Source organism: Bos taurus, chromosome 10, assembly GCF_002263795.3.
Source record: "Bos taurus isolate L1 Dominette 01449 registration number 42190680 breed Hereford chromosome 10, ARS-UCD2.0, whole genome shotgun sequence".
Classification (NCBI taxonomy): domain Eukaryota; kingdom Metazoa; phylum Chordata; class Mammalia; order Artiodactyla; family Bovidae; genus Bos; species Bos taurus.
In genome coordinates, this window is record NC_037337.1 from 85,375,193 (window position 1) to 85,401,314 (window position 26,122).

Below are 26,122 nucleotides of genomic sequence, written 5' to 3' on the forward strand. Positions count from 1 at the left end.
TCCAATGATATGAACCCTTGAAAATTAAAAATGTCATGGACTTTTAACTGCTCTGAAAATATCATATCCCACTAGTTTAAGCCATCCATTTATGTTATAGTTCCAATATTTTACTTAAGGAAAAGAATTAAAGTCAGAAAAACTACAACTCAAACAATGTCCTGCTTGTTCCTAGGAGTGAAAACAAATTTAAATACTTCAAATAAAAGTCAGACCATTTTAGAAACAAGTAGGAAGAAAAGAGTCACTACATTTCAGATTGCAGACATCAGTTAATAACTGAATAATAAAAATTAAATACTGAATCAAGGAAAATAAAGAGTGAAAATAATTATACTAACAGAATAGCAACTTATACAGAGAAAAAAATCCTAACACAATGGTAGCATTAGTTATTAATACTTCGGTACTCTAGAGATATTTGGTAGAAAAGGTTAAGACTGACCACTAGCATAGATTTGAAAACCACAGAAAAATTTTATAACCAGCATTTTAAAATATTAACTAGATAAAAGAAGGTTTCTTAAAAAAACAACTTTTGTTAGATCATTGCCAAGGAGCTATAATAAGACCTGTGAGCATGGAAACTGCAGGGGAGAGACTGAACAGTAAAAAGAATTTCCCAACAATATGCGCTGTTTCATGAGATGGGGAGAGAATTTTGACCCAAGGGCTCAACCCACATCTGATCACATTGTCCAAATGGATTCACAGATCAGAAGGCTGGTGAAATGAGAGTTCTTTTAAAGTCCCTCCAACACTAAGATCAAATACTCTCCCAAAAAGGAACTAGAATTCATACACTGGTAGTTACCAACAAATATAAACTTATTTCCTATGAACAGATTAGTTCTTTCTATACTTTATTTCATTTTAATCAAAACATTATTAGACATGTGTCAAGAAGGGCCGCTCTGTACAATGAACCATCTGAGTCTTATACTGAAATGAGATGAGGCAGTGCATGACCTCATTCTTCATTGTTTCAGGCCTGACTTAGCTACAATAATCACTGTACAGGGAGAGCTCTTGCTATTGCTGCCTCGCTTTCTTCACAAGTCAAAAGGCCTTTTTTCACCCATTCATTAAAAGTAGGAAGTCCTTTAGGTAAGAAGATACTATTAATCAGGAGGGGATTAATACTGCCCCAATAAGCAAATATAATGAAAATCTACAGTGATAAACTATCTCTGCCTCCAAACCCATATCCACCGTGGGAGGCACTTATTTACAGAAGAGTAATTGCAAGGATCAGTGCCATTTGTCACTGGTTATATTGGCGTTCGTGAGAATCGAGAACGTATTTTCCCTTTCTTGTTATTAAGTGAAAAACAGCTGCTCCTTCAAACACGTTGAATCCAAATGAACAACTTGAGAAAGGTAAATATTACAATGACATCTCATGTATAAAACCAAGAACAGGGGCTCCACATATGTACCTTTCCTCAAATATGTCTTTATGATACATCTTCTCTAAATACCATAACATTTATTTTAAGTGTTTGGTAAAAATGTTCCTAAAGTGACATATTTTATTCATGGTCCAGAGTTATGATTATGACCATCAGTTATATTTTTCTGTAAACTTGGGATGCCTTTGGGGACTATAGGTCTAGAGGACTGTTTGCCCTTCTGTCAAGAAATAGTCCCAGATTGCTATGCTTTTTGAGCTAGTTTTCCTCAACATCATGCTATCTGTTATCACTGATCAGTGCCGTCATGTGCCTGCCTCCTTCGGTAAGCTGCCACCATCTAATTTTGAAAACTCTTTTGTGGGACATGAATCAAAGAATCACAATTACTAGACTTTTATGTCAGCTTACACAAATGAGGGCCTCTCCAACAAGGACTGTGGAATCTGTGACAGCTTTTACTGGCTCATTAATCTCTTTCCATTTACTGTGAGCTCTCAGCTAGGAATAAAAAAGCAGAACTCTGACCTATGGGACTTCCCTGGTCCAGTGGTTGAAAATCTGCCTGCTAAGGCAGGGGGTATGGGTTTGATCCCTGGTCCAGGAATACTCCACATGCCTCGGGGCAACTAAACCCGTGTGGCACAACTGCTGAGCCCTAGCTCTAGAGTCCGTGAGCTGCCACACTGAAGCGCACAGCTTGTGCTCCACAAGAGAAGCCACCACAGTGAGAAGCCCACTCACTGCAACTAGAGAGAAGATCCCGCTCGCGGCAAGCAGAGAAAGAAAATGCCTGCGTGTAGCAACGAAGACCTAGCATGGTCAAATAAACAAAAGGAAATCTAACTTACGGAAAAAGACGGTATGACTTTATATAAGTTACTTACCAATATTTTCTTTTCCTTCTGGGCTTTCCACTTTGTTTCCTTTAACTAATGTATCACTTTTTCAACCTGTAGAAGATGGATACGGATACCCATAAGAGCAAAGTTCTTTTTCCTTTTTTTCCTTTCTCCTATTTTTGATGCAATTATCTCTTTCTGTACTTCTATTTCCAATCTATTTAGGCTTTGGAAAGTGGATCATCAACCTAATCTCCTAACTTGTAATCTAGTACTCTTGGCCTCTTTCTCGTCTTTTAAAATTTCTTTTCATACAAACTACAACGGCAGCCACTCTAATAAAACCACCCGTTTACAAAATCAGCGATAACAAGAGAAGGCAAGTTACACTTCCTGTAAAAGCTAGAGTATATTTTTGAGTTTATGCACTTTGTGAGTTTTTTTTTTTTTTTTTGCTGTGAAGAATTCAAATACCAGTTGTGTCTTCCACAATATGACTGAGAGTGGCACTCTATTACCAAATGAATATGTGGTCAGAAGGGACCTAGTCAATCCCAGTCACAGGTACATACCTACAAGACTGAAAACAGGAACTCAAACAGTATTTTTACATCAACGTTCACTGCAGCATTATTCACAATGGCCAGAAGTGGAAAAAACCCAAGTATTCATTAACAGATACATAGATAAACAAAATAGGGCACACACAAATACAATGGAATATTATTTAGCTATAAAAAGCAAAAACTTTCTGATACATGCTACAGCATGAACCTTGAAAATGTTATGCTGAGACATAGAAAAATATGATTCCACTTACACGAACTATCTAGAAAAAGCAAATCTGCAGAAACAGAAAGTAGCTTAGAGTTTACCAGGGGTTGTGGTGAGGGGAGAATGCGAGCTATTGCTTAACAGGTCCAGAGTTTCTGCTGGGGTGATGAAAAATGTAAATAGAGAATAGTGATAGCTGTACAACACTGTGGAAGTAATTACACCACTGATCTGCACGCTTAGAATGGTTAAAATGACAATTTTTATGTTATATATATTTTACCACAGTAAAAAAAATTCTTCAAAAGCAGAGGGAATCAAGTACTGCAAATGTAAGATCATAAGAGGAAAGACGGGCTATTATCTCAACATAGCAACAGTTATGACAATCCTCACCCCTGAACCACCTCATGAGGCAATTATGACTTAAATTCTGACACTCAGAAAATGTCTTTAAGCATCTGAGTTTATATAGTATCTTCTATTCTCTCAGAAAGAGAAAGTTAAACTTACCAATGCAACATAAACCTGAAAACTGTACATTCAAGACAGGATGTAAATAATGTAATAAACTGTAACTATAGGGCCTCCAAAGCAATTATTAAACAACTAACGCTTCTCCAGGTATTCTCTTGGTTTCCCAGAATGGAATGAGTGACATTTACCCCTACGCATGCAATTTTGACCACAGTTCTATTAAGTTTTCTTTTTAAAAACACTCATATTGTGTACATACCAATACCCGAACTCAAAACAAGAGACACCTCAAATTGGCATCTCCAAACAACCCCCTTTCTCAGTGCCCCTGCCCAATTAAGAGAGGGTTAAATGGATTCTCTAATTTCCTATTCCTGTTAATGGTACCACAAGTTTTCTAATTTATGATGCAAAATTTTCATCATCTTTGCATTCTCCTCTCTCACACCCAATCTCTTATCAAGGACTAATGATTTTTGCTTTGTAATATCTTTCCCATCTCTTTCTCTTTCTTCTTTCGTAGCCTCTTATTGATTATCTGAAGCCTGGCCTTTATCAACTTCAGACTTTAGACCACTATAGCCTCTTAACTGGTCCTCCAGTCACCAAAGTCTCTCTTCTCAAACCCATACACGACTGTTTCTAAAATGTTATTTGCATCATTTTCCCACTAGACTGTAACTATATCATGGTAGGGATTCATTCACCTTTCAACACTGAACAATCTGGCATGTAATACATTTTTAATTCATCAGTGTTTATTGAATGAATTAATGAAATCATAAGTCCTAACACTTTCCTTCTAAAAACTTTCAATTTTCCACTGCCCATAACAGAAGTTACAAACTCAAATACTGAAATACTTACTGGGGCCAGGCGGAAAATATAAGTGAGTAAAGATGTGTGTAATCAACAGGAAGTGGTAGGGACTGTGCAAACTGGAAAGCACATGTCCCATCTAAAGGGTAAGTTACTTGCTGTTCCCACAAATTGCTGCCATGATGAAATACAGGCCTAGTATGTTGCCAGGTCTTCTGATTTTTCAAGATAAGCCAAGAGCACAGATTTCTACGTAGAATCCGGTTTTTAAATGTGTGTATTTGTTGCTCAGTGTCCAACTCCTCGTGACCCCATGGACTGTAGCCTGCCAGGCTCCTGTCCGCAGAATTCTCCAGGCAAGAATACTGGAGTGAGATGCCAGTGACAACTAATACCATTTTAAAAAAACCAAAACACCACGCAGGCAAAATGAAACATATCTATGGGCTGAATCCAGTCCTTAAGCTACAAGTTGGTGACTCCTTGCTCTGTAGGATAAAAAACTTGCCTAACATTCTAAGTCCTTCTAAGTCCCAGGCTATTCTGCCAAAGTTTTTGCCCACTACTTTCACACAAGAACACCTTGCTCTAAGCAAGCATCAGAATCACCTGCGGGGCTTGTTAAAATATATAACTTGATTGCAGGCTTCACTGTCAGGATTTCCAGTTCAACACAGTAGGTCTCAAGTGGGGGCTGAGAATGTGCATTTCTAACAAGTTACCAGATGATGCTGACACTTACAGGTGCGTGGACTATCCTGTGGGAACCACTGCTCTGGTTAAATTACACTCTGTCTCAAACACACTGATTCTACTCATTTGTTCCACCTTCCCAGAAAGTCTTCCCTTTTACTTTTAGCCTACCTCCTCCTGTAAACTTCCTGTGACAGTCTTTCATGCCTCCAAACTGCTGTAGCATTTAAAGTTCATACCATCTCCCCTAATTCATCACTGCTTGGTGGAGATGCATAGCTTCCAACTGAGGTTGTATAGTCTTAGAGATCAATGATCAGGTCAGCATCTTATACATCTGACTGTAGGCCACTTGAAGGCTGGGGCCCTGTCTTGGTTCCCACTGTACCCCTTGAGCTATCAGAGCCTGGTATTCAGTTGGTATTTACTAAACATTTCTTAAACGAATGAAAATTGGACAGACCCATCAAATGAAAAGTGCAGATAGGTGGACCTGAAATTTGGGTATATAACCTTTCTTAAAAAACTGACTTTAAGTATTGTCTAATGGTTTTTCAGAATGGACAATAAAAACTAAACATTTTGCAAATGAATTGTCAATAGATAATAATTATCTGTGGCAACAGATTTTGTATGTAAATAAGACAGTGAATGTTGAAAAAAAACCTGAAAATTTCTAAGATTAAATCTTTTATTTGTACCATATGGCTTCTCTGGTGGCTCAGTGGTAAAGAATCTGCCTGTCAATGCAACAAGATGCAGGAGACATGGGTTCAATCCCTGGGTCCGGAGGATCCCCTGGAGTAGGAAATGGCAACCCACTCCAATATTCTTTCCTGGAAAATCCCATGGACAGAAGAGCCTGGCAGAATGAGTCCATGGGGTTGCAAAGAGTTGGACATGACTGACCATGCACTCATGTAACAACAAAATGCAATGAAAAAGTAGGATGAAATTAACTAATCCTCCATAATATTCAGAAATATTGATGAGTCTCCTTCAGATAGAGTTTGGATGACAATATATTTATTCAAGATTCTAAAGGCTGTGTAAAAACAAGATCAGAAATGGTTTACGTAGCTTATCCAACTTATAGAACAGCATCAGTGCTATCAGGCAATTTCAAGGATGAATTACAAGTAGAAATGATACTGTGCAGGGCCCTATAAGGCTCCTGGGCACGAGGCCTTTCTGTGTTCCCCATTCCTTTGATTATAAGAAACAGCCTTCATTCACCCTCTTTGACGTTCCCTGAGTTTTAAGCAGCAGATTCAAGAAGTTGTTAATTAGGGAAGGGAGTGAATGTGAGACCAGGGTTAAACAGCCAGGAGCAGCCTTGGGTCAAAGTCTTGTTTCCCATTAATGCATATACGCAAAGATATCTTTGAGCTATTCTGCAGATACTGAAACTCCCTCCAGGCGGGAGAAGTTATGATATGCTGCCCACGAGCATGTAGATGCCAGATCAGTTAAACTTGAGGCTGACGGATGTTGACTCCTACTTACCAACTCACCACCAAACCATCAGAAGAATGTCCACGAGCTGATCACATCCTGTTTTACTATAAAACTTGTCACTATTTTCCCCACGTTGGAACACATGATTTCAAGAGCATGAGCCTGCTGTGTCCCCCTTTGCCTGGCAAACCAATAAAGCTCTTCTTTTTACTTCACCCAAAACTCTGTCTTTGAGACAGAGAAGCCGAGAATCTGGTGTCAGAAACTCGGTCTCCAAGCTAAACCAGAATAAAGCTACAGATGCCTTTACAGAGTAAACCTAATTTTGGAGCTACTGGAAGAAAAAAAAAAAAAAAAAGAAATAATAATATGTAGTTTCAAAATAATTTTGAGATGTAGTCTTAAGTTCTTATTTGGCTTTTTGAGCAACTCCACACCTGATGATATTAGAATCAATGGGACAACAGAAAAGTTGACATTATTTGGCAAAGACAGAAAATCCAATTTGGGAAAAACAACAACAAAACAACCCAGGAGCAAAAGAAGCACATTTACAGCTTTAAGACAGCAGAGATATTACCTTACATTCAGATACCTGCCCTACCTACCAGGACCATAATGATCTTGTCTGCGTGAGGATTCAGCCAAGACACTCTGCATTTCTATGTTAACCAGGAACTATGCACACTGGGCGGAAAAAGAAAAAAAAAAAGAATTACAAAACCAAGTCAAAAAAATACCAAGTGCTTATCCCAAGTTTTAAAAGCATTAGCATTCTAAACAATAAAACAAAGCAAATTTACTCAATGAAATAAACCTCATAGTAAAACTACAAGAATGTATGAAAGGAAACGCTACCAGATGAACGGCTAAATAGCAACTTCCTACTTTTACAAATGGATGATTGAATAATAACATCTAGTTCTTTGGCAGAGAATGTGGAGGTTCAGAAGACTGTAGATTCTAGAACTACCTCTACTACGGTGTGAATCTGGGCATTTCTCTTAGCCACCCATATTCAAGTCACAACAGTTTTAACTACAAACTTAAAGTCAATAAAAAATATTTTGTATGATAAAATAACTAAGAAGTACATGCAACTAAAGTTATTATGCACATATATTAAGAAATAACCTTACTACAGTCAAGTTTTTGTGTTTATAAATGAGTCTACACACAACAGATGACTTGGACTGACTTTCAGGTTCACAGTAACCAATTTTTTAGAATGAATTCTAAATATAAAGCCTCTAATAGGAGATATCCTACACTCTTTTCTGCAAGTTATCAGTAGGGTAATTTTCAGAACCCTGGACATATCAAGTGGTAAAGAAATTGGTAAAGAACTCGCCTGCCAATGCAGGAGACATTAAAGAAGGTGGGTTCCATCCCTGGGTCGGGAAGATCCCCTGGAGAAGGGCACTCACTCCAGTATTCTTGCCTGGAAAATCCCATGGACAGAGGAGCCTGGCCGGCTACAGTCCACGGGACTGCAAAGAGCTGGACACGATTGAAGCGACTTAATACGCAGAAATATAAAATCAATCATAACTTTGTAGATTCTATATCAGAATAAACCTCTTCAATGTATGGTAGTTCCATCATGGACCCACGGAAGTGTGACATGCAAATGGGGGCGAGGGGGAAGCACCAGGAATAGAGTAAGCCACTATCATGCCAGCAGATGGCATGGCTAAGATTTTCAGTGCTTATTAATATTAACAATCAGCAAGTTCCCTCTTAACCACTCAATTCAGAAACATCAACGACATCGCTGGGAAAAAAAGCGGGGGAAGTGGAAGGTTTGAATCAGAGACATCTAGAAAGGTTGCAGGGATTAAGTTCTCCTTAGAGAAATGGAGAAGATGCACAATGAAGTTTTAAAGGAAATTTTTACATTCAACTTGAAAGGGAGACTAATGCACAGCAGAGCTTCAATCGCAAGTTTCCTAACTGTTGTCTCAGCCCCCAGAATTCCCTGTCTTCCTCGATGACTCACGGACAAACTCATTGAATGAAGAAGGCATGATCACAGAGCTCCTCCTCTGAAAAAACACGAACCATCCTTTTGAGAACTACTCCTTTTCACAGGTGTGCGCGGGGTTGGTTGGGGCGGGGGGGAGGTGACGACACCAAAACAAAAACAACACAGCAAAAGGCCTGAGCTTTCAACTTCACGCGACTCGCGGAAAAGGAAGGGCAGCACGCGCAGGTTATTACCAAATGGGAATCTGGGGACGGCAGCGACAGGACAGAACGGGACCTGACACTGGGATACTCCTCTCCAAGGACTCTCAACGAGGCCCCGGAGCCTCTCCGACCCCCAGGCTCCCCGACACCCGCGCGCCGCCCGCCTTACCCTCCAAACCACCCACCACCCTAGGACAAGTCCTCAACCGCCTCATCAAAACATGTTTAGCCTGGGAAGCCCGCTGGCTGCGCCATCCCTTACAGAACCAGCAAGGGTTAGGAGCCTGGAGAGGGAGAAGGAAACCAAGAGCCCGGGTGGCCTCGGGAGGGGCGGAGCCGGGACGAGAGCTGGGCGGCCACGGCCACGCTGGCTGCGGCGCCAGGGAAGGAGAGGACGCGCGGGCAAGACGCGAAACGCTGTGAACCCGGCGGAGGCAACGCTCCGAAGAACGGGGAGCGGCGGATCCAGCCTCCTCAGGGGAGAGCGCCCCTACAGTCGCGCCGCCGCCGCTGGCCAGTGGCTGGCCGGCTCCGGCCTCCTCTCCCGCCCAGCCCGGACCCCAGTCATGCACCGGCGCGCCCGCGCTCGCACACTCACCGGGCGCGCGCCGCCACGGCGCGGCTACCCGCCGCCCTCAGCCGGTCTCCGCCCCGCCCCCCCGCGCCCGGCCAGTGGACTGGGCCCCGGTGGGCGGGGCAGGGGTGGGGCAGGGGAGGAGCTACGTCACGGGCGCGTGCGCTCTCTGCGCGCCGGCAACCGCTGGAGCTGATCGTTACCTGCGCGGCTTGGTGGTGTCCTTGGAGACGAAGCCGGGCCTGGGCGGCGCGGAGACAAGACCACGGCTGCTGTGCCCCGGGAGAAGCCAGGATGCCGGCTAAGGGGAAGGACAAAAAGAAAGGGAAAGGCAAAGACAAAGGCAAAGATAAAGACAAGAAGAAGAAGTAAGGGGAAGCCACGCTGGGGTCCCTGCTCCAGGGCCTGCCCTCCGGAGATTCGCAGGCGCCGGCCAACTGGAGCCCTTTCCCCGCTTTCCTCCCGGACCCTTCCCTTGCTCTCCCAGCTTCTAAGAAGGACGGCTCCGTTGCTCAGAAATTCCCCAAAGGCATGCCATACCCCCCACTGCTTCAACTAAGACCGGAGTGTTGAGATTTGGGACCCTCAAATCTTTTAGACACAGCCCCTGCCTATGTGGAGTGTACTAACGAGGAGGTAGATAAATTCCCCAAGAATAGAAGTAACATAGGACCGAACTGAGTCATTTGAAAAGACCCTGATGCTGGGAAAGGTTGAGGCGGGAGAAGAAGGGGGCGACAGAGGATGAGATGGTTGGATGGCATCACCGACTCAATGGCCGTGAGTTTGAGTAAACTCCGGGAGTCGGTGATGCACAGGGAGGCCTGGCGTGCTGCAGTCCACGGGGTCGCAAAGAGTCGGATACGACTGAGCGACTGAACTGACTGACTGAGGACCGAATGAAATAAGTGCTAGTGGAGGGGAAAAGAACTAAAAGTGAGGAGGAAGGGTTAGTTCTGACACTGGAATTGAAGGTCGGAGATCCTCTAGACCTGTGCTGCCCAATAGTGTCGTCACCGGTCATGTATGGCTATTAAGATTCGTTAAAATTAAACTAAAAATTCAGATCCTCGTTTGTACCGGCTGCATTGCGTGTACTCAGTAGGCCTGTGTGGCTAGTGGTGACTGTATTGGACCGTCTAGATAGCATTAACATCACAGAAAATTCTATTGGACAGCACTGTTTGCCACCAGTGATTTTTAGCTGGGGAGGGGGGTAATTTTTGACTCCCTGAGGACGTTTGTCAAGGAGACATTTTTGATTGTCACATCGGGGGACCTCTAGTGGATAAGAGACCGAGTGAAAGTCGCTCAGTCGTATCCCACTCTTTGCGACCCCATGGATGATAGAGTATGGAATTCTCCAGGCCAGAATACTGGAGTGGAGAAGATCCCTTCTCCAGCGGATCTTCCTGACCCAGGAATCGAACCGCGTGTCCTGCATTCCTGGCGATTCTTTACCACCTGAGCTATCAGACCAAAGATACTGTTAAATATCCTACAGTGCACATTAACAACCTCCAGCCCCACTCCAGATAATCATGTGGCTCAGAATATTAGTAGCTGGGAAATCCTCAAGACCCAAAGATGCTCTAGAATAGGCACTAAGCGTTATTCACCTTATCTCCAGCACCTGGAAGAGAGTCGGAACCATAGAAGAAGCTTAATATTTGTTAAACAAATTAAGATGTCTGCTCCTGTAGGCTTCAACTTGGATCTTTTCCCCCCACCCCACCCCGGTCCCGGCAAGAACTGTGCTGTAGTGCTCTGGGTTCGTTATTTTTTGCCTGTAACCTGATCGATCTCAGCTGTGTGGTTGAGAGGCACTTAAACATCCTGAAGGATGTCTGGGTGATGGAAGTAATTCCTTGGGCCTTTTCAAGGATTCCTTTTGGTTCGAAGGAAACATAAAGGATTTGAGTATTCAGATTTCCCCAAATGATGAGAATTTCTGAAGTGGGTAAGATTGCTCTGGCATTAAACCTTCACAGGTTTGGAGTTGCTGCTAGATTGCTACTACATTTATTGGATGACCCTAGTCGTTCCTAGACACATTGGAATCATACATCTTGTCCAACAGCACTATATATGGGACCACAAGGGATCCTTGTAAAGTTTATAAAGTAATTTGTTTAAGAGAGTAATGCCTGCTCAGTACAGAGAGTTTAGGAAACCTGGTGAGTCAAACAGAACAAAACCACCTGTAATCCCATTATCCAAAGATAACCACTACTATCATTTTGGAATATTCTTTTTCTTCTTCCTAAGATAACAGCCCAATATACAAATTTATTTGCAATTTCCCCCCTAGAGTATTAATATAAGTATTCTACAGTGTGATTAAAAAAAATAACTGCATGTTTAGTCTTGCATTTTCTGGAAGTGCCAATGGCTTGTCACATTCCTAGAACTCACTAGCATATGTTTTCTATTTTTGCCCATTCATCTACAGTGCACATATCAACAATGAAACACTGAGGGCAATAGACCATATATATTTCTTACTAACTCATTCATCCAACAATATTTGCTCATATGTGCCAGGCAAATGCCAAGCAAAATAAATTATAATATAGAGAAAGGTGTAATACTAATAAAGTAGAGAAATAGTTATATGCTCTTGATGTCCTCTTCCTGTGCAGGAAGATCATAAAACTTGAGGAGTCTGTTTTGGAGAGAGCCAAGGCCAATGCCTCCCTTTGGGAGGCCAGGCTGGAAGTCACAGAACTTTCTAGGATTGAGTATCGTGATACTTCCCGGAGACTGGCAAGATGTAATGAAGAGTTAAAGAGACAGCAGTATAAAATGGAGAAAGACACAATGTCTGTATTGAACTATCTGAAGAAACAGGATCAGGAGAAAGATAATCTGGTAGGTAGGTAGATACCCTCCCAAGCCTTAGTAACTATCTCTTTTGTTATACTGCTGTGGCTATGTATTTCCAGTATTTTAATTCCTTGAAACCTCATCCCACAGTTAAGACATTTCAGTTGACTTTTAACTCTCCTTTGAAGCAACATGTTATTTCAGAACGGCTTTACAGTCAGAATTGCCTTTTATTTTCATTCTTATCCCATGTTTTCTTGGCTGAAACAAAGATGATGCTAATGGAACATTATGATCAACTTTAAGAACAAGAGCATGGTGTATGATATATATATATATATATATATATTTTGATATTGATAACTATGAGTAATAATCTATAAAGCAATTTATTGATAATCCATGATCACATGGTTATGAATCTAGCAAACTGACTGTCTTCTGTTGGACCTGTTGAATCTTTATCTTACTGAACCTTGTTGAAATGTTGGGCATAGAGCTATCATTTTAGATCTGTGGAAAAAAGGAAAGGAACTAACATTTTGGGACTCCTGTTTGTGCCAGGCACCATGTTGGATACTTTACCTCTGCTATCTCATTTAGTCCTTTTAATAACCCACTGTAGCCACAAATTGTCATTCCCATTTTACAGATAAAGAAATTGACTCTCAGGGCAGGTAGCTTGCCAGAGTCTCACAGCTAGTGGGTGTTAACGTGTGAATTTAGGTGTGACTTAAATTCATCTCTTTCCTAGCTGCCTCTTTGTGTCCCATGGTGACCTAAGGAAATTTGTATCATGTTTCATTCCCATGTATGTTTTTTGTATTTTTACTATAATAAATAGTAAAAATACAAATACACATAGTAGGCACTTATTAAAATATTTTTGCATGCATGCATGAATGAATGGGTTGTGATTCCACTGATGCTTTGAAAAAGTTAGCAATCAAAACTTAAGTTCAAGATGATCTGGAAGCATATTAGAGAAATCAGACAACTGAACACTTGTGTGGATTTTATGTTTTATTAAAGTAATTTTTTGGTACAGTATTTTTTTTTAACCTTCTTTCCTAGGCAACTTCCATTTTTAAAATTACTCTTTGATAATAGCATGCATTATCAAAATTATCTGCTATAAATTATTATTCTAAAATAAGCCTTTAGGCCAGCCATGCAAATAATTTTCAAAATTCATTGTATAAAAGATTTGTGGACTGCATTAGCTAATTGATATTGGTCTGCCTTTATCAGTATCACTTGTATTTCCTGATTTTCATCTGCCTCCATGTATCATAGGCCAGCATCTGACTGTAGCAAATACATAATTTTCTCATAGACATGGATACTCATTAAAACCAAAGAAACTTCTTTGGGAGGAAGAAGTAAAATAAATTATTCAATATACCCTGGTTAACTAGCTCTCTTATAATTTTGTTACTCCATACATGCTACTATATCCTAGAAATGCATTATTTGCTTAAACTTTATGTAAACTTTTTACAGTCTTCATGTTAATTATAGAAATATTAGAAGTGAAATGTGTGTTAAAAACTATCATATTTTAGATAGAATTAGGAGATTTCCCTTATGGTTTTTGTATTGAAGGCTTTGTTCAGTCAGCACAAAATAAATCTATTTTACACCTGTTCTACATGACTTAGGTCTGTCTGTATTTCTTTTAAAACATTTTTAGGTTTCCCTTGAGCTATTCTAAGATTATTTACAACAATATTTCACTTCTGTATCCTCTGATTTTTTAACCATGTTAAGGAATGTTTAGCTTAAAAAGCTACAGTACTTTGGCCACCTGAAGTGAAGAGCTGACTCATTGGAAAAGACCCTGATGCTGGGAAAGATTGAAGGCAGAAGAAAGAAAATAATATGGTTGAATGGCATCACAGAATCAATGGACACGAGTTTGAACAAACTCTGGGAAATAGTGAAGGACAGGGAAGACTGGCATGCTGCAGTCCGTAGGGTCTCAAAGATTTGGACGTGATTTAGTGACTGAACAACAGCAACAACAAAAAGCTAGTCAGATTTCCTACTAAAACATGCCAGCATGCTTGGAGAAATGATTGATTATAAGACTGGAGCGAGGAGAGTAAGAGATGAACTTGAATATCTTATTGTGACAGGAAATAAGTAACAAAAAATTAAAGGACACAGAGGGTAACTTGAAGGGGCTCCCACTGGCCAAATCTGGGACAGTCAAAATAAATGACAGTAATCAGTTATAGCTTATTGAATAAAATGAGTTCATGAGTATATACAACTGATAAATACATACCTTAATAAATATGGGAGAATAGAATGCTTTTCCTTAAAGTGGAATGTAGTAAGTTATTAAATTTCCAAGGAATGATGCAATAAGAAAAATCACCATTTGGCGTCAGAGTAATAATTGATTCAGTCAAGAACAAGAGTGGATGCTAAAACTAGTGGGTGAAAGTTTAATGAGCAAAAAGATATTTGCATAGTCCTAAAATATAGTCCTCCAAATTTATTAGTAATTATAAAAGGAAAAATTGTAACTTTCAACTGGAGAAACCTGGCAGACACAGTCTTAACCAGTTGATTACACTTAATGTCAGTCACCTCGTGCTGTGATGCAGTGACAAGGATACATCATCACTTAAGCAGTGTATGCTTGCTGAAAAGCCACAACCTGAATCTTCTGGTGAAGAAACATCAGACAACTCCAGCCCTGGCCAGTATTCTTCAAAAACGCTGGTGTCATAAAAGACAAAGACTGAGAAATGGCTCCTGTTTAAAACTAGAATATATGACAATCATAGTCAGGGATTATATCCTAGACCAGAAAAAGAACAGTTACAGTGAAAGGACATCATTGGTACAGTTGATGCTAAATTTGAATATGGACTATAGATTAAATAATAGTATTTTATCAATGTTAAATTTCCCTATTTTAATCATTGTACTATACTTCTAAGAGATTGTTCTTTTTCTTAGGAAACACATAATGAAATATTTAATACAGGAGTATGATGTCCTAAACTTATTCTCACATTCTCCAGAAGAAACAGCTTCAAAAGTCTACATCATATATATATATACGCCGGAGCCAGCCGGCAAAGTCGATCAGGTCCCGAGAACGTGCACAGCGGGGCTAAGAAAGAAACTAAAGCAAGAGACTACAAAGATGGGATCAAGAGGTTCAGACACGTCACCACGAAGGGACGCAGTCTGACACCAACTTTATTCAACATCTCATATTTAAACAGAAAAGCGTGAGAAAGACAAGACAGTTGACATTTTTTCTTAGTTGGCCTATACATCTTACAAACAGTTACAAGAAATCTTGAGAGCATGGGAATGGCTCCCTGTTATTATTTCTTACACCAGATAACATTTCTCTGTGCGTGAGAAGTTTGCACAGAACTCCAGGTGTCTGCAGTAAATAAGCGCCTAATCTCTGGGGTGGCGGGACAGAGAGCTATGTTTGCAAGCAAACCCTTAAGGACTGAGGCAGCTCCCAGAGCTGTGTCCTTCAGACAAAGGACCCCGTTCTCACGGGCAGCTCCTCGCATCTCCCCCTTTCTTTTTATATAGGCGCACGCTTATGTTCCTTTAACCGCAGACCATTTCCATAGATGGAAGCCTTTATGATTCATAGATCATCAATCAGTTTTTTAATTAAACAAGGTGCAAAAAATAAAACAGTTTTATTAGTGTATATGGGAATGGACTGACCCTCCCAGCCCACAGGTTGGAGAAGGGGAGGGTCAGGAAAATAAGCCCAGTAAGCATTTGAATATTCTTCAGAGTGTGCAGTGTTAATCTGATTTAAGATAATTAATAAGGTTATCAGGAAGCTTAAAGGCGATATCGGATCGCCCTGCACCACAACACGATTCTGTGCCTCTCGCATCGATGCCTGAAGTTGTTGCCGAGATGGTAATTCATCATGCTCTTGAATTGTCAATCTCCTCATCTGGTTTGCTAGAGACTGTCTCTGCCGTGCGTACCAACCTTTCCGGCAGCCAGCGCGGCGCTTCGGCATCCTGTGGGAAAACACAAACATGCCCTCGTCCCCAGATTAGTACTGGATCTGGTCCATACCATTTTCCCACAAGTGGGTCTTTCCAAAAGACTTTAGGTCTTATTGTTTGTGCATCAAAGTTCCAAAATCGCTGTGCTGCTGAACGGCCACTTATATCCAATTGTAAAAAATTTAGAACAAATAAAACATAGTTTAGAGAGTTGGAGGGGGTATTGGGATACAATTCCCCCTTCTTTAGTTTTTGCAATTGATGTTTGAGAGTTTGATGTGCCCATTCAATAATTCCTTGACCTTGAGGATTATAAGGGATACCTGTTTTATGTGAGATAGACAATTGCGTACAAAATAATTGAAAATTTTTTCCAGTGTATCCTGGACCATTGTCTGTTTTTATGGTTTTAGGGGTTCCCATAACAGCAAAACATTTAATGCAATGAGCTATACAATGTTTGCTAGCTTCTCCGGATTGTAGAGAGGCATGTAAAAAGCCAGAGAAGGTGTCAATAGTAACACGAACAAATTTTTGTTTACCAAATTCAGGAATATGGGTAACATCCACTTGCCATATATCGTTTGGCAACAATCCTCGAGGATTAACTCCATAGTGGGGGACGCTAAAAAATTGAGGACATGTTTGACATTGCTTAACAATCTGTCTGGCAGCTTCTCGAGTAATGCCAAATTGAAGTCTTAAGCTATTGCTGTTTTGATGGTGTAAGCTGTGGGAAGTTTTTGCCATTTGTTCCAGTGAAGGATATATCATACGTGTAGCTTCATCAGCCAAAGCATTGCCTCGTGCTAAAGGTCCAGGAAGTCCAGAGTGAGCACGAATATGACCAAAATAGCATTTATTAACTCTGGAGCAAATTAAATGTTGTATATCACGAAAAAGAGTTTGGATAGTAGAATTCAGGGTACCAATAAATGGAACAGTCTCAATAGTGTTTAAGGCTCTTATGATATATTGACTGTCAGAATATAAATTAAATGGAGCAGAAATTTGTAATAAAGCCTGAAAAATGGCAAATAGTTCTACTTCTTGAGCAGACTTATAATTAGTATGCCAGGTGGTAGTATTGTCCTGTATAATCAAACTAGCTATTCCATTAGAAGAGCCATCAGTAAATACAGTTAGGGCGTCGGCAAGGGGCTGAGAAACAACGATTTTTAGGAAGAGAAATTGGTGATAATGAGCAAATTGCAAAATTTTATCTGAGGGATAATGATTATCAAGCCGTCCACTAAAACCAGCTAAGGCAATAACCCAATTGTCGCTAAACTGAAACAGCCAGTCCTGCTGAATTTTAGAAAATGGAACACATATAAAATGTGGGTCTCTTCCTAGATATACAGTGGATTCTGACCACCCAAGAGCTATTAGGGCAGCAACCAAATCATAATAGGGGGTTAATACCCGAGAGGGAGAGGCAGGCAAGTGAAGCCATCTTAAAGGCAATCCTTGGAATAAGACTGCTGTAGGAGCATGTTTAGTAGGAAGAATATATAAACCCCATTCTTGAGTATAGTCACAATAAGTAGCTTGTTGTTTAGACAGGGTCTGTTCAACTTTATCTAAGCCTTGCCTTCCCTCCAGAGTCAGAGTTCGGGGGGAAGTTGGATCAGGATCACCCCTCAGAATATCAAAAAGAGGCTTCATTTCCCCTGTAGTTAGCTTCAAGTAAGGTCTTATCCAATTAATATCTCCTAACAGTTTTTGGAAATCATTCAAGGTAACCAAATTATCTTTACGAATTTCTATCTTCTGAGCTCGAAACCATTCTTGTTCCAGAAAAAAACCCAAATAAGAATAGGGGGGGAAGCGTTGCACCTTTTCTGTTGCAATAATCAAACCATAATCCTGTAATGCAGTTTGCATATAAGCGAATGTTCTTAATAGCAACTCCTCATCTTCATATGCCAAAAGAATATCATCCATATAATGAATAATATATACTTGGGAATACAAGGACCTAGTGGTTTTTAAAGCTTGAGCAACAAATTTCTGACAGAGAGTAGGACTATTAGCCATTCCCTGAGGTAAAACTTGCCACTGATATCTTTTCATAGGTTCTTTATAATTTGTAGAAGGGACACTAAAAGCAAATCTTTGACAGTCATTAGTGGCAAGGGGAATAGTAATAAAAGCAGTCTTTTAAGTCAATAATAATTTTGTAAGTATCTTTTGGAATGGCCATGGGGGTAGGCAACCCCGGCTGAAGGGGGCCCATCAATTCCATTGTTTCATTAACCTTTCGTAAATCTTGTAATAGCCTCCATTTACCTGTTTTCTTTTTAATGACAAAAATAGGTGAATTCCAAGGTGAATTTGAGGGGGTAATATGGCCGAGAGCAAGCTGTTCCTGCACAAGCTGATTGGCAGCCGTGATTTTTTCTATTGATAGGGGCCACTGATCAACCCATACTGGATCATCAGACTTCCATTTTATCGGATTAGCATGGATTGCAGGACGATCAATGACCCCTCCTAAAAACATCCTATACCTTTTCTATCATTCTTAACTGCAGGGATCAGGGGTTGTAAAGGCCCTTGTGAATTTATCCCCAACCCCTGATGGGGCAAAAGGCCTTGGTCTAACAATTGATTACTAATCTTTTTATCTGGACTATAAAGATATACCCCCATATTCATCATAACATCTCTCCCCCATAGATTAACCGGCAGTCCTGGCAAAACATAAGGTTGAAAATGTCCTTCATGTCCTTCTTCGTCCCTCCATTTTAAAAAGGTTGAACTCTGTTCTGGGTCATGTGATTGCCCAATGCCTTGCAAAGTAGAAATTACAACCTGCTTAGGCCATTCATCAGGCCAATGTTTTTGAGATATAACAGAAACATCTGCACCAGTATCCAAAATACCTTTAAAAGGCTTTTCTTGAATATACAGTAGAAGCTCAGGGCGTTGCTTATTAATGGCCTGAATCCAATAAGCGTCTGAAGACCCGAAACCTCGGGATCCTCGTTCTTGCCTAATGGCTTTTCCAACTGGAATTATAGGAAGTAGAATTAATTGAGCAACACGTTGGCCAGATTGTATTACTGTTATGCCCTGTGGTGAATGGGCCATAATTTTTATTTCACCCATATAATCAGAGTCTATGACTCCAGGGGCTACTAATAAACCTTTCATCGTAGTACTGCTTCTCCCCAATAGGAGGCCCACAGTGTTCTTCGGAAGAGGGCCAAAAATTCCAGTTGGCAAAGCCTGCATGCCCATTTCTGGAGTTAATACTGTGTAGGTGGAGGAACTGAGGTCCAATCCTGCACTCCCTGCAGTTGCTCTGAACAACTCGGTAAAAGTTCTGCGTTTTGGCCTTGAAGTGTCTCCAATTTGGTCAGATTTTGCATTGCCCCATAACATTGTTTCGGGGCCTGGGGCTGGCCCCTCACCCAGTTTCCCGAGACCGGAGGAAGTGGCTTTCCCTGTAAGTCAGTTTTAGAATGGCAATCCCTTGCCCAGTGTCTGCCTTTCTTACACCTAGGACAAAGGTTAGGGGTTTGAGCAGGTCTCCGGGCCTGCTTCTGCGGGCAGTGGGCGGCCTGATGACCCATCTGGCCACAAGAAAAGCAGCCAGAGCCAGGGATTCGAAGCCGACCACTAGTTTTATCCCGCTTTTGTTGTTGATACAGTACTTCTTTGACTGTCTTTCCTTGTAATGCCGCGGCCAAAGTTATGCCTTGAACTATGAAGGGCCGATATCAGCACAAATCCGTATATAGTCAGATAAGCCTCCCTTTTTCCTGTAAGGTCTCAGGGCAGCTTGACAAGCCGAATTGGCATTCTCATAAGCAAGCTGTTTAGTCAACACCATCCCCGCCTGCTCATCCCCTTTCATTTTACCGATTGCCTCAAGCAGGCGGGCAACAAAATCCTGATATGGCTCATCTGGCCCCTGGCGAATTTTAGATAAATCTTCAGTCTTTTTATCAGAATTTGGAAGCTTTTTCCATGCTTGTAGAGCCGCAGCACTAATCTGAGGGTAGGCTCCAGGTAAATAATTAAGTTGACTATTAGTGTCTCGATATTCTCCCTCTCCCACCATCATTTCATAAGTGGTGTTCAGTCCCTGTCGCCGATTGATATCGGCTGTGATCCCACATTGCTCAGCAAACTCAGATTTCCATAGGAAATAATCTCCTCCAGATAAACAAGCTTGAGCAACCTGTTTCCAATCATTAGGTGGCAGATTTTGATTTCCTAAAGCCTCTATAATAGCCTGAGTAAACGGCGCAGTCGGGCCATATTGTGCACAAGCCATTTTTAACTCTTTCAGTTGCTTAAAGGGCAGCGGCTCATAATACCTCTAATGTTGAGCATTTTCAAACACTGGATAGATTCCTGAAAACCCGGGAATATGTTCTCCTTCTTCATTAGCTCGCTTAATTGCTTGTTGAAGAGGAGATAATAATATCTCACTTTTAATTTTTATGTTTTCACCGGGCAAAGAAGCAGGGATAGATATAAGCTCTCGCGGTTCTACGAAAGGCGGAGGTGGATCGAGTCCAGCAAGAAGCGAGGGAGGATATGCTGGAGGCGCAGGCTGGCTGGAGTGGGAGTCTCCCTGTGCATCCTTTTTTACTGCTATAACAATCTTCTGAATTAAATTCTCCAGCTGTTCTTCAGAAAGCCCTGAATGCTTTAATTCCCCTTTTCCCGAGGGGGATTCCATGTTAACCATCATCTCCCAAGGCATATCCTCTCTATGGTACTGAGCCGCTTGTTCATTTAACTCTTTCTGTTCATCAGAGCTTAACACATCATCACTCCCTCCAGCCTTATAAGCTGTTCCCTCAGGCACAGCATAAAGCGGCTCAGGTGGAGGGGCAGAAGGCTCTGTAACTTCGGGTCCTGTGGAATCCCTGAGAGCCGTTTGAATTTTATGTCCCTCATGTTCAGGATCCAGGCAGTCTCTTATGAGAGTCCACAAAGAAAAAGCATCCACAGGAACACGATTGGGACCATGTAAGGAATAATATGTCTGCAATTGTTTTCCTACCTTTTTCCAAGTTTCCAGACTAACTGTTCCTTCCTCTGGAAACCAAGGACAAACCTCTTCTATAAAAAGTAAAAACTTTTCTAGCTGTAACTTATTTACATGAATTCCCCTACCTTTTAACATAGTTTTCAACATATGTACAAATAACTGGCGGCTATTGCCTTGTCCCATGATTTATTACTCTCGACAATCACCCTCCCTGCCCTTTACTTTTAATTACTTAGGAATTCCTCTTTACTTACCTCAATCTTGGCGGGCAGCGGCCGTCGTCGCACTCCGATTCTCGAGTCCCTGGTTCGGGCGCCACTGCCGGAGCCAGCCGGCAAAGTCGATCAGGTCCCAAGAATGTGCACGGCGGGGCTAAGAAAGAAACTAAAGCAAGAGACTACAAAGATGGGGTCGAGAGGTTCAGACACGTCACCACGAAGGGACGCAGTCTGACACCAACTTTATTCAACATCTCATATTTATACAGAAAAGCGTGAGAAAGACAAGACAGTTGACATTTTTTCTTAGTTGGCCTATACATCTTACAAACAGTCACAAGAAATCTTGAGAGCATGGGAATGGCTCCCTGTTATTATTTCTTACACCAGATAACATTTCTCTGTGTGTGAGAAGTTTGCACAGAACTCCAGGTGCCTGCAGTAAATAAGCGCCTAATCTCTGGGGTGGCGGGACAGAGAGCTATGTTTGCAAGCAAACCCTCAAGGACTGAGGCAGCTCCCAGAGCTGTGTCCTTCAGACAAAGGACCCCATTCTCACAGGCAGCTCCCCGCATATATATATATATATATATGTATATGTATGTATATATACACATGTATATATGTAATAGACCTATCATAAAGGGAAAACAAATGTGGCAAAATTGAGTGAACAGTACATGAGAATTCTTTGTACTCTCCTTGAAACTTTCCTTTAAAAATCTACTCATTTAAGAGAAATGCAAATCAAAATTCCAAGTTATCACTTCACACTTATTAAGATGGCTACTGTCAGAAGAACAGAAGATAGCAAGTGTTGGTGAGGATGTAGAGAAATTGGAATCCTTGTGCAATTTGGTGGCAATGTGAAATGGTATAGCCGTTATGGAAAACAGTACAGAGATTCATCGAAAAATTAAAAATAGAATTATCATAAGATGCAACAATCCCACTTTGGAGTGGGAATTTCCAAGGGAATGTAAAGCAAGATCTTGACGAGGTAACTGCACACCCAGTGTTCGTGAAACCCTGTTCATATAGTCGAGAAGTGGAAACAACCCAAATGTCTGTTGGTTGATGAGTGAATAAAGAAAGTGTGGTATACAAATACAAGAATATTATGTAGCTCTAAAAGGGAAGGAAATCCTGTTGTGTGCTACAACATGAATGAACCTCAAGGCCATTATGCTAAGTGAAATAAGCCAGTTACAAAAGGACAAATACTGTCTGATTCTACTCATATGAAGTATCTATGGACTGGGAGTGTTGCCCCACATTCCAATAAACAAAGAATGTCACCCACCATTCCAGTTCTACAAGGATCAAGCCATCAGCCATTGCAGCCCCCGACCCTCGCCTGCCACCTGCCTCCTTCCACAATGCGTCCTGAGGGGAGGAAATTCAGGCTGGAGCAAAACAGGAAGCATTCTGAGCTTTGGATACTTGGCCCTAGATAATTAACATACATATCTAAGGAATAATTTCAGCAAGCCCAGGTCTTTACATCTTCCCTGACACAGAAAAGCACTAAAATCATTAACTCAAAATACCTTTTCCTTGTGATTACTAGTAACATTCTGATGTCTGACTACATGTTTTTTCCAGCAAGAATCTGCTATATATTCTGCCTGTTCTCTTAACCCTTCTGAGCAGTTCCTCAGAGCTTTCTGAGAGGCTGTTTCCCAGGCTATAACCCTCAGTATAATCCTGGAATAAAACTTCACTCACAACTTTTAGGTTGTGTGGTTTTTCTTCTGTGGACATACCTGAAGTAGTCAAAATCATACAAACAATGTAGAAAGGCTGGGGGAGGGAGGAGAAGGAGTTAGTATCTCATAAACATGGAGTTTCAGTTTTGTAAGGTGAAAAAGTTCCAGAGATCTGCTGCCTAACAATGTGAATTAAAAATGGTTAAGATGGTAAATTTAAAAAAATTTTTTAACCATACACGTTACCCAGGCAATTATGATGATAGCCGAATTTTGGAAACTGGCAATAGCAAGTTAACAGTATAAATAATGTCCTCTTCTCTCATCTTCCCACCTTACTCCACCTCTCCAACACTACTGGTTTATTTTATTCCATTCTGTTCTGTTCTATTGGCTGTGCCGTGCAGCGTGTGGGATCTTAGTTCCCTAACCAGGAATTGAACCCATGCTCCCTGCACTGGGAATATACAGTCTTAACCACTGGACTACCAGGGAAGTACTCCCTACTGGTTTTAATAGCACATGAAAACTGGGCTATGTAATTAAGTTAGGATACAGAGAAATTTCTTTACCTTCCTCTTTATTTTCATTTTCTACAGATTGAAAAACTGAAACAGCAATTGAATGAAACAAAGGAAAAAGCCCAAGAGGAGAAGGAAAAATTGGTATGTACACTGATGCCTCACTTATTGGTGGTCAGGTTTCTGGCAAGTTCAGATATTTAAGACACGAGAATAAGTTAAGTCCTCTTGAGAACTCAGTGATCTTAAAGCTCATACATTTGATTGTACAGATGCTCAAAAATAACATGAAATTATGTTATTGTCGAAAATCATCTCGTAGTAGTTCTTGATCTTGAGTAGTTCTCTGATCTTGAGCTCTAGGGCTTTTCAGTGGACAGCGCTGGGAAACATATTTTTTGAAGATTAAAATATATCATGAGCTCATGCTAATACTTTAAATTCAGATGCAAGAGTACAGGATTTTTACTTAACCCTATCTGTGTCTTCTTTCTCCCTCACCCAAAATCCTGGTTCTTAATGATACCAATGTAACTGTGTATTTTCTTCAAACCTCAATACATCAAAGGCACAGAATACTAATATCAATACTACTACCCACATAAACTGGTGGATACAGTTTAGGATTTGAGTTGGCGGGGGGGACTTTTCCCATTAGGATATATACCAATAGTGATCAATAGTCAAATTCAGTTCAGTTTAGTTCAGTTGCTCTGTCGTGTCCAACTCTTTGTGACCCCATGGACTGCAGCACACCAGGCCTCCCTGTCCATCACCAATTCCCAGAGTTTACTCAAACTCATGGCCATTGAGTCGGTGATGCCATCCAACCATCTCATCCTCTGTCGTCCCCTTCTCCTCCCACCTTCAATCTTTTCCAGCATCAGGATCTTTTCAAATCTTCACATCAGGTAGCCAGATATTGAAGTTTCAGCTTCAGCATCAGTCCTTCCAATGAATATTCAGGACTGATTTCCTTTAGGATGGACTGGTTGGATCTCCGTGCTGTCCAAGGGACTCTCAAAAGTCTTCTCCAATACCATAGTTCAAAAGCATCAATTCTTCTGTGCTCAGCTTTCTTTATAGTCCACCTGTCACATCCATACATGACTACTGGTAAAACCATAGCTTTGACTAGATGGACCTTTGTTGGTAAAAGAATGTCTCTGCTTTTTAATAAGCTGTCTAGGTTGGTCATAACTTTTCTTCCAAGGAGCAAGCATCTTTTAATTTCATGGCTGCAGTCACCATCTGCAGTGATTCTGGAGCCCCCCAAAATAAAGTTTGTCACTGTTTCCACTGTTTCCCCATCTATTTGCCATGAAGTGATAGGACCAGATCCCATGATCTTAGTTTTCTGAATGTTGTTTTAAGCCAACTTTTTCACTCTTTCACTTTCATCAAGAGGCTCTTCAGTTCCTCTTTGCTTTCTGCCATAAGGGTGGTGTCATCTACGTATCTGAGGTTGATATTTCTCCTGGCAGTCTTGCTTCCAGCTTGTGCTTCATCCAGTCCAGAATTTCTCATGATGTACTCTGCATAAAAATTTAATAAGCAAGGTAACAATATACAGCCTTGATGTACTGCTTTCCCGATTTGGAACCAGTCAGTTGTTCCATATCCAGTTCTAACTGTTGCTTCTGATCAAATTAACAAGGTCTAAAAACAATTTGAAATAATTCCTTTCTGTAAGGTTATGCCACCAACTCAGCAATACATTTTGCTTTTTTTAGGAGTTGCTTTAAGAAATTAATGTGAAATGATATAACTATATAATTATAATTATGTAAAATAGTCTTCCCTGGTGATTCCGTGGTAGAGAATCCACCTGCCAAGTAGGAGACACCAGTTTGATCCCTGGGTCAGGAAGATCCCCTGGAGAAGGGAATGGCAACCCACTCTAGTATTCTTGCCTGGTAAATTCCATGGTCAGAGGAGCCTGGTGGGTTACCATGAGGTCATAAAAGAGTTGGACATGACTGAGCAACTAAACAGCAGCAGCAATTATGTAAAATATTTATGTGTTTCCAAAGTAAAATCTATCAAACACAGTCTATTCTGAGAAATGTAACTCCTGTCCATGTCTCCATGGACAGAATATACCAGAGTATATAGTCAAAATGGGTTTATACATTGGGAATATATAATGGGACAATATACCAGAGTATATTGTCAAAATGGGTTTCTGTCAACATGATAGGTAAGAAATGATATTTTATTGTATTTCAATTTGCATTTCTCTTATTCTGAGCTAGATTGAGCATTTTTTTCATGTGGTTAAGTGTCTTTTGCACTTTGATAGCTCTTTTCATTTGTTAGTTGTGTTATTGGCCCTTTTTCTCCTCCATTTCCCTCCCCCCTTTTTTTTCTCTTTACTCTCTCTTCTTCCCTTTCTCCTCTTCCTTTTCTCCTCATCTCTCTTTTTCCTTTTCCTCTGTCTTCCCCCTTCCTTCCTCTTTCTCTCACCATCTTCTCTATTTATTTAAGAGATATTGGCCCTCTCCTTGTCTCTTTGCTTACTGATTTTAATTTAGGATCAGGGATGTTATTTATCTCTCTTATAGATTAAAGATTTGTTTAGT

The 26,122-nt window shown here is 40.8% G+C and overlaps 2 protein-coding genes across 17 annotated transcripts in view; one reads left to right on the forward strand and one right to left on the reverse strand.

Annotated features, from left to right (window-relative positions):
• The window catches only part of ENTPD5 (ectonucleoside triphosphate diphosphohydrolase 5 (inactive)), a 35,774-nt gene extending 26,454 nt beyond the window's left edge, over positions 1 to 9,320 (reverse strand). For 4 of the 13 annotated variants that reach the window (XM_010809483.4, XM_059890476.1, XM_005211990.5 and 1 more), the window contains exons 1-3: positions 9,264 to 9,320; positions 7,084 to 7,162; positions 2,300 to 2,365 (exon numbers count right to left, since the gene is read on the reverse strand). The gene's annotated coding sequence lies outside the window, so the exon portion shown is untranslated. Of the gene's footprint in view, positions 1 to 2,299; positions 2,366 to 7,070; positions 7,163 to 8,372 lie in introns of all 13 variants that reach the window. The other 9 variants (XM_059890483.1, XM_059890481.1, XM_059890484.1 and 6 more) reach the window with 9 other exon arrangements.
• Positions 9,321 to 9,428: 108 nt separating this feature from the next.
• Positions 9,429 to 26,122, forward strand: part of BBOF1 (basal body orientation factor 1) — a 48,509-nt gene continuing 31,815 nt past the window's right edge. For 2 of the 4 annotated variants that reach the window (XR_009496243.1, XM_024998137.2), the window contains exons 1-3: positions 9,430 to 9,607; positions 11,882 to 12,110; positions 23,619 to 23,684. Coding sequence is in view for 3 of the 4 variants with exons in the window: in XM_024998137.2 (XP_024853905.1) it covers positions 9,534 to 9,607; positions 11,882 to 12,110; positions 23,619 to 23,684 (369 nt within the window). In the remaining variant the exon portion in view is untranslated. The other 2 variants (XM_024998139.2, XM_059890940.1) reach the window with 2 other exon arrangements.